At 38.7% G+C, this 12,980-nt stretch overlaps 1 protein-coding gene across 6 annotated transcripts in view; it reads left to right on the forward strand.

Annotated features, from left to right (window-relative positions):
- LOC133570898 (LIM domain and actin-binding protein 1-like) overlaps positions 1-12,980 on the forward strand; it is a 30,856-nt gene that overhangs the window by 14,146 nt on the left and 3,730 nt on the right. For all 6 annotated transcript variants that reach the window (XM_061923708.1, XM_061923709.1, XM_061923707.1 and 3 more), the window contains 6 exons: positions 3,113-3,604; positions 7,282-7,336; positions 7,404-7,492; positions 8,954-9,032; positions 11,713-11,747; positions 11,841-11,974. In XM_061923708.1, the coding sequence (XP_061779692.1) occupies positions 3,113-3,604; positions 7,282-7,336; positions 7,404-7,492; positions 8,954-9,032; positions 11,713-11,747; positions 11,841-11,974 (884 nt within the window). The remainder of the gene's footprint in view (positions 1-3,112; positions 3,605-7,281; positions 7,337-7,403; positions 7,493-8,953; positions 9,033-11,712; positions 11,748-11,840; positions 11,975-12,980) is intronic.

Consider the following 12,980-nt stretch of genomic DNA (forward strand, 5'->3'; position numbering starts at 1 on the left):
GAAGAAGAAACTGAAGCTATTGAGCCATATCGGTTTGAACCGTATGCAAGCGAAACCGACGAAAACGACACGACAGCCAGCGACACGGGAGAAAGCGAGGACGAATTCGGCGATCGCCTTCTAACCAACGATTGGTATGTGTTTGTTTGGCATTAAAGGAAACTAACAACTATGAACTAGGTTTACAGCATATGAAATACATTTGGCAACAACATGCACGTTGAGAGTGCAGACAGCCCAGTTTTCATCAATTAATATATTCTGTAGACATACCCTCATCCGCTCGCAGATTTCTTTGACTTTATCGTTGGAAATGCATCTGCTTTGAGTGTCGCAGGATATCCACACATTCTTGCCATCTCTGTCGTAGCATAGCTTTCGTTGATTCATTTCGATTCATTTAATTAGAAAAAGTTTTGATTTATTTTCTGTTGCTTCGATTAATTGTTTAATGAATGGAAAAAAAAGGAATATGTGCATTTTGTTTGTTGTGGTGATAGAATCTAGGAAAATGCTGTTTTTTTTTTAAGTTGACTTTGTACTGAACAGGAAGTCTCCGTGTGCAAGTTTTATTGTTGTGTAACTAGACAGTGAGTGGACCAGAACTTGGTAAATTGGGCAATATGAGCTATGTTCACATTGCATGTCAATTATGTTTTTTTGCCCATATGTGACATGTATCTGATTGTTTCATGTGAAAAGTAAAATTCAGTTTTTTTTGTGTTTTTTTTCAAATCCGCTCAAGGCCTCTTTCGTATGTGGATATAAATCCGATATGTATCCCATGCAACTGCAGTCTAACTGCAATCATACATCATCGAAAATCAACAAATGGCATCATTCTTTGCTAAACCAGACGATTGCAAAATAAAAAGGTGGACGAATGGGCAGAAAACAGTCAAGAAAAACATGATTCAGAACTCCCGTCAATGTCCAAACACTCCTGACTCCAACTCTACTCACAGGCTTCTCGAAACAGACATCGTAGCAAATGTGCCACAAACCGCAAGAGCCAACATTTTTGCCCTTCTCCTTCCTTATCTTCATACATGTAATAATTCAGTTGGGAAAATGTTGACTCCGGTTGCGCACAAGCACTATACAGTATATACAATTCTTTTTTTGTAATGTGAATGACTACATAAAAAGATCGGATTTAACAGAAAATCCAAATTGGGCATCACAACCTGCAATGTGAATGTAGCCATAGACCGTGCTAAATTAATCGCGTACCAATTTCAAAACCACAAGCACTTAATCAATATTAGTCACAAACAGTGTGAGATCAGCATATGGTCAAAAATAATTTCATATAACAAAAGACTAATGAGGGCAGCACGGTGGAACAGGGGTTAGTGCATGTGCCTCACAATACGAAGGTCCTGAGTCCCGAGCGGTATAGCTCGGTTGGTAGAGTGGCCGTGCCAGCAACTTCGGGGTTGCAGGTTCGATCCCCGCTTCTGCCATCCTAGTCAATGCTGTTGTGTCCTTGGGCAAGACACCAGCTCCCAGTGCCACCCACACTGGTTTAAATGTAACTTAGACATTGGGTTTCACTATGTAAAGCGCTTTGAGTCACTTGAGGAAAAAGCGCTATATAAATATAATTCACTTCTGTGTGGAGTTTGCATGTTCTCCCCGTGACTGCTTGGGTTCCCTTCGGGTACTCCGGCTTCTTCCCACCTCCAAAGACATGCACCTGGGGATAGGTTGATTGGCAACACTAAATGGGCCCTAGTGTGTGAATGTGAGTGTGAATGTGGTCTGTATCTGTGTTGGCCCTGTGATGAGGTGGCGACTTGTCCAAGGTGTACCCCGCCTTCCGCCCGAATGCAGCTGAGATAGGCTCCAGCACCCCCGCGACCCAGAACGGGACAAGTGGTAGAAAATGGATGGATGGATGGAAAAGACTAATGAAAGATACTTTTTAAAGCTAATATTTAGTCATTTCAACGGCACAAGTATCATTCCTTGAGTACTGCACTGCTAACTCACTAAATGAGCATCTTTGTTTATACTCTTATGCAGTAGCAAACCTATTGTATGTGAAATATGTCTCATCAAAGTCAAAATCTCCTCTTTACTTTGGTACAAAGATCATCCATGTAGACCAGGGCTATATACAGTAACTAAATTGTTTTAGGGGCCACCGAGGGGCCGGACTTCTCTTTTCACTGTTATTCTTATTTTGTATATTCTTAAGAACCAGCGTCCAATGCACAGGATATTTTATTTTTGAATATTTATTTTTACAGAGTTACTAAATTTTAATAAAATAGCCCAGTCTATAAGAAGGATTTGCTGTTTTTAGGGATTTTCTGAAAAAAATGCTAGTCAAAGATCATCTATATCAGGGATTCTTAACCTTTTTGACCTTGAGGCCCAACTTTTCTGCTGCAGAGGGGTTCAAGGCCTACTCAAATATTAACACTGAATTGGTAATCTTACTCTTGATTTTAATTGTATTTAAAAGGTATATCTAACCTACTTACAGTTTACAGCCTAAACTTTGTCAAATGATATAAAACTATTTGTTAATCACAAAGATTATTAAGGCTTAGGTCAGTCCGATTACAAAAATATCTAATCAAATATATTGCAAAAGAAGGTACTCATAAAAACAGAGGAACATGATTTTACATGCAATTACACAGTGCAAAAATAAATACATTCTAACTAAATTTAATAAGAATAAAAATAAACTGTCCATAAAAGTGCAAATGAAAATACCGCTTCACCACTTGAGTCATAATTTTTGCGCTTTAGAAACTTCTCTATGACTTAAGCTCCAGACTTTTTCTGTTTGATATTGCCATTACTGTCACCAGTGGTGGATCAATGTATTACAACTGAGTACCACTGCGACCCATACAGACCACAGCTGAGAAACAGATATTTTTTGGCGGTCCTCTGGTAAACACTAATCTATACGACAGTGCTTGAGTGTTTTTTTTTTTAATCTGCTGCAAAAATGTTAGTCTTCCAAGTTTTTTTGGGCCTCGTGTCATTCCAGGCCTGATTTGGCCCACAGGACGCCAGTTGAATAGCGGAAAAAAATAATGTATTTTTCTCGCAAAATGGCTTTTTAAAACATTTCTGCGTTGTCTTGCAGGGCTTTGAAAGTGCCTCCTCCCTTCGCTCAAATAACTTGAGTGCTTTGAAGAAACGCTGGGAACAAGCTGGGAACATTGGTTCCCAAGACAAGGCTCCATTCATCTCCTCACCTATACTATCTCACGGCGCACCGCACATCCCAGTCCGGGCAGGTCCTGGGAGTGAGCAGCCCCCTCATCCTCCTCCACCACCACCTCTTTCTCCTCCTCCTCCTCCAAAAAACCTAGTGTACCACCAGCCTTCTCAGGAAGAGCCACAAAGTCCGACCACTACGACCTTTACACTCTCTGCTGCTCTACAAAGAGCCGAAAAAAAAGAACAAGAAGAAGAAGAGAGGGGGATGGACAAAGATCACCTGACAGACTTCAAGACACCAGAAGAGCTTGAAGAGCAAGTTCCAGCTAGTCCACGTGGTCCCTGTGAAAAACCAAGTTTGCTATTAAACAATCTGAAGATGAGGTTTGAGAGGACAGCGGACGCCCCAGAAAAGGTGACCATCTGGTTTGGTGATGTCTCTGCATACATCTTCAATTAATGACACTTGTGAAATCAGCAAACAAAAGTACAGTTGATCCCTGCATATTCGCAAATTTAGTTTTTCTGCTATAAAGTGTAAAAATTAGTTTTTTGTTTTTTTAATGGTAACCTGTATGAAAATGGTTTGATGGCGCTATCTGGCAGAGGGTGCTATCTCACAAGTAAATGTACTCAACATTTTGCAGCAGTAAGACGCTTTGACAAGACACGTGTAAACACATTTTGTATACAAAGTGGTCCCTCGGGATATATAGTTAATATATATAGCATATTGTTTCCTCAACGTAGCTCTACCTTGAAAAACTTGTATTACGAAACAGCGTTGCCCATTCAAATAAAATAAAATAACTTTTTGATCAGTGCTTGGTCCCCCCAAAACAGTAAAATGTTAAGATATAACATCCCTTTCAAAAGAAAATGTAACTTTTAGTTACATTTTATTATTAGTTAATAAAGGGACGGCGTGGCGCAGTGGAAGAATGGCCGTGCGCGACCCGAGGGTCCCTGGTTCAATCCCCACCTAGTACCAACCTCGTCATGTCCGTTGTGTCCTGAGCAAGACACTTCACCCTTGCTCCTGATGGGTGCTGGTTAGCGCCTTGCATGGCAGCTCCCTCCATCAGTGTGTGAATGTGTGTGTGAATGGGTAAATGTGGAAGTAGTGTCAAAGCGCTTTGAGTACCTTGAAGGTAGAAAAGCGCTATACAAGTACAACCCATAATAGAAATTGTAGGGATGCACGATAATGGAAATTTGAACCGATACCGATAATTTCCAGACCTTTACAACTGATAGATAACTGATATTTGTATCTATTTACACAATATTTGGTGAGAAAAAATTATCGTGCATGCTTTTGCTCAAAATGTAGACACACTACCAAAAAATACACACATCTAGTTAAGGGAATAGGATAAAGTCAACTGGTATTGTTCGACCTCATTAATAATAATGTGAGCACAAATACCCTGCCTACTATAATTCTAACAAATAGAATCATTGCATAGAGCAAGAAGAAGATGGAATTTATTGATATTTCAACTTTTCAATTATGTTATTGATAGACAACAAGAAACTCAAACATTCTGAATATAATTTTTTTAAAGGAAAAATACAGATCTCTCCAACACAACATACATCAGCCAATAAGATTATGCATTAAAGTTAGACCGAAACAATTGATTGGCAAAAATGAAATCAAATACAACTATTTTTCCCTGACAGTAATAAAATAATGCAATAAGTGCTTGCCTCATAGAAAGGCAACATTCAATTGTATAACAAAGAAAGCACAGTTCAAATATAAAGTGCATTTTCTTCCACTAAGAAATCATAGTTAACTAAGTGTTGTCCATCCATCCATTGGCTACCGCTTGTCCCGTTGTCTGTGCCTCCAGATTAACCATGATGTTAAACATAAACAACTCATTTTGTCAAATTAGATTTTTCCCTAAGGTATTTTCTTAAATTGTTGCTTTTTATCAAACGCTTTCTCATCAGTTCTCTGGCTTTACATTTGCTGCGGTCGCCGATGCTAGGTCTTGGCTTAGCGGCAAAGGCGGCTTTTTCTGACACGGTAAAGAAAGCCTACAAAAAAATCTTACACCAGTGACAGTGGTTGCTTTTCTCTACACAACAGGCCACGCGTGCAGTATTATGACATCACAAATGTGCGACTATATTGGAAAGTCCAAAGACAAACACAAAAATAAGCCTTAATTACCGGCTCATTCTATCAGTTAATTTTTTCGGTATCGGAATTATAGATGTGACGTCATAATTGCCATTATCTGTTGATAATTATCGGCCTCTGATATTACCGTGCATCCCTAAGAATTGGATGAAAAACAATACAATAGAATGTAATACAAATAACTACAGTTGTTTCAGGAATAATGGAATAATAATATACAGTATTTACCTTGGAGAATATCCAGAAAGTTTTTGGTATCTCATTTGAGCTGCTTTTCCATATTTTCATGGATAAATGTTCCCCGTTTAGATACTGTTTTAACATCCTTGACAGGCGTTACTTGCTCATTCTGCTTCAGTATGTGGCAGACTAGCAGAGCTATGCTCGGTCATGTTTTTGATCATTTATTTAAGTCAATGCTTATCAAGTTCTTCTCAGCACTGTCCCTCACACTCACTTTTCTAGCGTCCAATGATTGAAAAAAACAGTTATCAATTTCAGCTAACAGCTAATACTAGTAAAACTCTACATTTTTGTTTAAAGCATAAAAATGATCCCAGAGAGAGCTTGTATCCCGAAAAACTCTTTAATGAGGCACTTGTATTCCGAGGTACCCCTGTACAATACTGTACACTGTTTGCTTGTAATTGTTAATGTATAAAACTGATTATAAAATGCATTTTAGTCACAGTTAAGACATTTTTCCCTAAAAAAGTAATTGTTTCTAGCTTTTTATAGTCTTGTCCATTGTTTGTGTTTTTTACCATTCGTTGGTGGTCTTGTAAGACAAGTAGTGGGGATCAACTGTATAACTATGAACAGTCATATATTTGCAGATAACTTGCACAGAAAACTCTGCAAGTGATTGCTTGAAAACTACTAATTAGTCAATCAGCAAACCGGTTTCGCAGTTTGTTCAGTCACAAATTGAAGTGCAGTTAAGCTAAAAAAAAATCCTTGCCCTGCCCCAGTTTTGGGTGAAAATTATTTCTTGTTATTACAATAAAGTGATAAGAGCTCAACAAATTCAACCTCCCTTTGATCGCACATACAGTCACAATGTAGCCAACTCCTCTACTCCTGAACTGTGGCACACTTTTGAAAATGTCAACAATCAGCTCAACTGTGTTGCCTGTGCTATTATTTTTCCAACAAATATACCACATGACGGCGCTGCCAAGTTTGACTTGAAATTTCTCACACGGCTCAATGCATTTTACAAAACACCCGCTAACTTTTGGGTGTTTGGCCGAATCATAGCGTAATTTGTCATTGACAATTTTAGCATGATTGGTTAAAAAACATGGACACTAAAAAAACAACTAATTGTCCTTAAGCATTTTCAGCACAACCCGTAAATTAGTCCTAAACACCGGTTGCTAATTTGAGCTGTTTCATGCACAATATGAGCAGAAGTATTGCATTTTCCTTGATGGCTTTCATTCAGCGTATCCGTTCTTTGACACTTGCTGTCACACTGCTTAAAAAAAATCCTTTTAAGTCCTTACCTTGGCCAGTAACATTCCTGACCTAAGGCTGTTTCATCCTTCAGACTTGCGTTATCTCAGACTAGACTCCACGTTTTTTCCAAAATTGCTTTCACTGGATCATATCTACGTAAAGCATTTTAGCTAAAACTCTAATCAGCGCCTTAACTCCATGGGAACATGACATTTACTGTATGGTCCTGGTGAAAGGCAGGAAGGCAGCATAATTTGGTGGAAGGGGCCTGTTGATAATGATAAGATCATAAACAAATGCACTGATTGAATGATGTTAAGGGAGGAAGCTGTTCTATAAACATCTACCATTATTGCTGTATTTACCCTCATTGTTGTATAACTTTTACCCTAATTGGTGTATAAACATCGACCATCATTGGTGCATTAACATCTACCCTCGTATGAACATTTACCATCAATGTTTCCTCCATCCAGGCTGGCAGACCCTTTCTAAAAAGTGCCTCGTCAGAAGATATGGACCAAACCTCTGGTGAGATTTATTGAACATTAATGTGAGCTGGCGGCTAAAATGAATCCACCTAATTGTGGTCCATCAGTGTGTGACCGCCTGCTGGAGAAGTCATCGCTGAGGGAGAAGCTGGCCAAATACACTGCTGCTGTTTCCAAACAAAGCAACTCTAAAACTGTGAGTTGAAGACGCATGTCTGAATATAGAAACTGTAATTAAAATGATATTTTTGCCTTTCTTTTTTTATAAAGTACTAGTGTACAGTTAAGCTTAAAATTGTTCATAACCCCTGGCAAACTAACCTTTTTTCAAATGTCAATGAAAGCCGAAAAAAAAAATCACAGGATGTTTTAATTTTAGCAATTTTTTTAATTTTATTTGTGACATTAGTGTTAATGTTTTTTTAATATATACAGTACAGGCCAAAAGTTTGGACACACCTTCTCATTCAATGCGATTTCTTTATTTTTATGACTATTTACATTGTAGATTGTCACTGAAGGCATCCAAACTATGAATGGACACATGTGGAGTTAAGTACTTAACAAAAAAAGGTGAAGTAACTGAAAACATGTTTTATATTCTAGTTTCTTCAAAATAGCCACCCTTTGCTCTGATTACTGCTTTGCACACTCTTGGCATTCTCTCGATGAGCTTCAAGAGGTAGTCACCTCAAAGGGTTTTCACTTCACAGGTGTCATAGTTCTGATGCCTTCAGTGACAATGTACAATGTAAATTAAAGTTAAAAAGTTAAAGTACCCATGATTGTCTCACACACACACTAGCTGTGGCGAAATTATTCTCTGTATTTGACCCATCACCTTGGATCACCCCCTGGGAGGTGAGGGGAGCAGTGAGCAGCATTGGTGGCCGCGCCCAGGAATCATTTTTGGTGATTTAATCCCCAATTCCAACCCTTGATGCTGAGTGTCAAGCAGGGAGGTAATGGGTCCCATTTTTATAGTCTTTGGTATGACTCGGCCGGGGTTTGAACTCACGACCTACCGATCTCAGGGCGGACACTCTAACCACTAGGGCACTGAGCAGTAAATAGTCATAAAAAAAAACCGCATTGAAATGAGAAAGTGTGTCCAAACTTTTGGCCTGTACAGTATTTAATCTTTTGGAAAACGCCTAATCATGAAAAAACTTGAATAAAAGCAACCTGAAGTCAAACTATGAACTATTTTGGGCTTTACAGTATATGTTGCAATTGTAAATGATTACTGACCTATATAGAGCACTTTAACTAATCTGTCACAAATCTGTTACCAAGTAATTAAAGTTGAATTTGCAAAATTTACCATTTTGTGGCCAATTCAAGAAGGCTTAGAGAAAATGTTATGTTTAAAGACAATTGTTTGTGTTATTGTTATTATCAACATTTCCAGTTACCCCTGTTACATTATTGCCCTGTTGCTTTTTTAATCTATAGATTCTATATCATTTCTACAATGTGGCATAGAAAGAACTGCGGCCTATAAATTGATAAGTTATGCTTACATTATAATGGAGGCACTATTGTGATTCTTTATCTGCGTATTGACTGATCTCTGCCTCCATTGTCAAATATCAACCACTGGACAACAATGTAACGCCATTCTGTTTTTCTTCCTTGGCTTCTGTGTGTCCTCCAGTCTGTCTCCACAGATGTGCTTCCCTCCAAAATATCCATACCTGCAATCCGGAAAGTCAAAGGTTTACCTGAGTGCAATGGTGAGTCCTTGGCTGGCTGTACGCTACCTAATGTTTTTCTTTGTCATGTAGTTCAGTTCACACACGTCATAAAGTGACACCTTTTGTTTGAAATAGTAATCCCCGAATCGTACAAAAACTTCAATTTTTCCCACATGAAGTAATGTAAATCTAATTCATTATTTCCAGACACCCAACAATATTAACTAGATGAGGCAATTCCTGTGTGAATGCTGCAATGAAGTTGAACTGAAATCCTGGAATTTTTTTAGAATTGTTGAAGTAGAGCACACAATTTAAACAAGCTGAATATTTTGAAGTTGGAACAGTTTGAATCAGATGAAAATTGTGGGAGAACTATGTTGTGAACCATTTGAAAGATTCCAACACCAACCCTTTCAACTCATTCAGACCATTCAAGTTTTTTAGCATTATCAAAAAAATTCCCGCTTTTCTAAAAATTCCCAAATTTTTGGAATTGATTTAAATTCCCATTTAAATCAATTGATTTAAATTCCCATTTAAATCAATTCCAAAGAATTTGGGAATTTTTGGAAAAGCGGGAATTTTTTTGAAAATGGTAAAAAACTTTTTTCCAGAAATTCCCAATTTTTTTGAATTGATTTAGATTCCCATTTAAATCAATTCCAAAAAAATTGGGAATTTCTGGAAAAGCGGGAATTTTTTTGAAAATGGTAAAAAACTTGAATGGTCTGAATGAGTTGAAAGGGTTGGTGTTGGAATCTTTCAAAAGTGTCGAGAAATGTTGAAGTAGTAACATGTTGAATTGAGAAATGGTTTTACGGAATTTCTACCATTAAAAAAACAACTTAGTTTTTTGTCTTAATTAAGAGGAATGTTTTGACGGTTAAACGGTTGAAAAATGTGGGAGGAGTAGTCGCCAGAAAAAAAGACGGAAATAAGGCTTTGGAAATCCAGGAATTCTGGAAAATCCTGGAATTTTTTTTAAACTTAGAGAAAGAGTAGTTTGAATTTCAAAGTTGGTGGAATGTGTTGAAGCTGAATAGGTTGAAAAATGTGGAAATGGTGAAAGTTTGAAAAATGGCCAATTCATTTGGAATGGGAAAAATGTCCCGTAAAACCTGAAAATTCTGGGAAATCTGGTAATTTTTGGAAATTTTCAAGGGAAAGCCCGCGATTCCCGAATAGGCTGAACAGTTTGAAGTTGGAACGGTTTGAATCAGATGAAAATTGTGGGAGAACTTTGTTGTGAACCATTGATTTAAATGGGAATTTAAATCAATTCCAAAAAATTTGGAAATTTCTGGAAAAGCGGGAATTTTTTTGAAAATGGTAAAAAACTTGAATGGTGTGAATGTGTTGAAATGGTTGGTGTTGGAATTTTTCAAATGTGTCGAGAAATGTGGAAGTAGTAACATGCTGAATTGAGAAATGGTATTACAGAATTCCTGGAATTTTGGGAATTTTTCCAGTAAAAAAAACACTTTGTTTTTTGTCCTAATAAGAGGAATGCTGTGACGGTTGAACGGTTGAAATGGGTTGCAAAATGTGGGAGAAGTAGTCGCCAGAAAAAAGGGTGGAAATAAGGCTTTGGAAAACCAGGAATTCTGGAAAATCCTGGAATGTTTTTAATTTTGAAAGAGTAGTTTGAATTTCCAAGATGGTGGATTGTGTTGAAGGTGGAATGGTTTGAATAGGTTGAAAAATGTGGAAATGGTGAAAGTTTGAAAAATGGCCAATTCATTTTGAATGGGGAAAAATGTCCTGGGAAATCTGGGAATTTTGGAATTTGTCAAGGGAAAGCCCGCGATTCCCGAATAGGCTGAACAGTTTGAAGTTGGAACGGTTTGAATCAGATGAAAATTGTGGGAGAACTTTGTTGTGAACCATTGATTTAAATAGGAATTTAAATCAATTCCAAAAAATTTCGAAATTTCTGGAAAAGCGGGAATTTTTTTGAAAATGTTTAAAAACTTGAATGGTCTGAATGAGTTGAAATGGTTGGTGTTTGAATTTTTCAAATGTGTCGAGAAATGTTGAAGTAGTAACATGCTGAATTGAGAAATGGTATTACAGAATACCTGGAATTTCGGGAATTTTTCCAGTAAAAAAAACAACTTAGTTTTTTGTCCTAATTAAGAGGAATGCTGTGACGGTTGAACGGTTGAAATGGGTTGCAAAATGTGGGAGGAGTAGTCACCAGAAAAAAGGGCGGAAATAAGGCTTTGGAAAACCAGGAATTCTGGAAAATCCTGGAATTTTTTTTAAACTTAGAGAAAGAGTAGTTTGAATTTCCAAGATGGTGAAATGTGTTGAAGGTGGAATGGTTGGAATAGGTTGAAAAATGTGGAAATGGTGAAAGTTTGAAAAATGCCCAATTCATTTTGAATGGGGAAAAATGTCCCGGAAAACCTGAAAATTCTGGGAATTTTTGGAATTTGTCAAGGGAAAGCCCGCGATTCCCGAATAGGTTGAACAGTTTGAAGTTGGAACGGTTTGAATCGGGTGAAAAATGTGGAAAATCTGGAGAATAATAATAATAATAATAAGTTGAATAAATAGATGAATTTTGGTGTAGAAAGCCTCATTGTGTGAATGCTGCAAAGCATTCACACAATGAGGCTTTATCATGCAATACCAGCTGTTCTTACCTATTGGTCATCGCACACATTATGTACCACATGGAGCCACAAAGTGTAACACAAGTTGTGTGTTTCAGGGAGCAGCAGCAATGACGCCCCCAGAGTAACCAGGGTGAGTCCGGCAGCACATCCATCACGTCTGAACCCACACTTGCGTTTGCAGCTGTGTTTGTTGACCGAGTGCGTCGCCATCTTGTGTGTTTAGAAGTTCTGCCCTCCGGTCAAGGAGACGTGCGTCGCTTGTCAGAAGACGGTGTACCCTCTGGAGAGGCTGGCGGCCCTTCAGCACGTCTACCACAAAAGCTGCTTCCGCTGTGTTCACTGCAGCACAAAACTCAGGTTGCTCCTTTCGTTCTTACCACACACAGCAGCAAATTACTGCATTCAAAGTCCAAATCCACTTCATTTTCACAGGGAGGTTCCACAATAGTGTATTCAACATGTATCGGACAAAATGTAGCCTTAGCGCTGGAACTTAATAAGATTGTTTAAAAGCACCACACGTTGCTTTGCAGCTTTAATGCTAATGAGCTGTGGTCTACACGTACCTCTGCACGTGTCCGATGCGTACTTGCCAACCCTCCCGATTTTCCCGGGAGACTCCCGAATTTCAGTGCCCCTCCCGAAAATCTCCCGGGACAACCGAATTTCTCCCGATTTCCACCCGGACATCAATATTGGGGGCGTGCCTTAAAGGCCTACTGAAATGTGATTTTCTTATTTAAACGGGGATAGCAGGTCCATTCTATGTGACATACTTGATCATTTCGCGATATTGCCATATTTTTGCTGAAAGGATTTAGTAGAGAACATCGACGATAAAGTTCGCAACTTTTGGTCGCTGATAAAAAAGCCTTGCCTGTACCGGAAGTAGCAGACGAGTAGCGTGACGTCACAGGTTGTGGAGCTCCTCACATCCGCACATTGTTTACAATCATGGCCACCAGCAGCGAGAGCGATTCGGACCGAGAAAGCGACGATTTCCCCATTAATTTGAGCGAGGATGAAAGATTCGTGGATGAGGAAAGTGAGACTGAAGGACTAGAGGGCAGTGGGAGCGATTCAGATAGGGAAGATGCTGTGAGAGGCGGGTGGGACCTGATATTCAGCTGGGAATGACTAAAACAGTAAATAAACACAAGACAGCCACAACACAACCAGGCTTATATTTAATATGCCACAAATTAATCCCGCATAACAAACACCTCCCCCCTCCCGTCCATATAACCCGCCAATACAACTGAAACACCTGCACAACACACTCAGTCCCACAGCCCAAAGTACCGTTCACCTCCCCAAAGTTCATACAGCACATATATTTCCCCAAAGTTACGTACGTGACATG

This window comes from Nerophis lumbriciformis, linkage group LG28 (genome assembly GCF_033978685.3).
Source record: "Nerophis lumbriciformis linkage group LG28, RoL_Nlum_v2.1, whole genome shotgun sequence".
NCBI lineage: Eukaryota > Metazoa > Chordata > Actinopteri > Syngnathiformes > Syngnathidae > Nerophis > Nerophis lumbriciformis.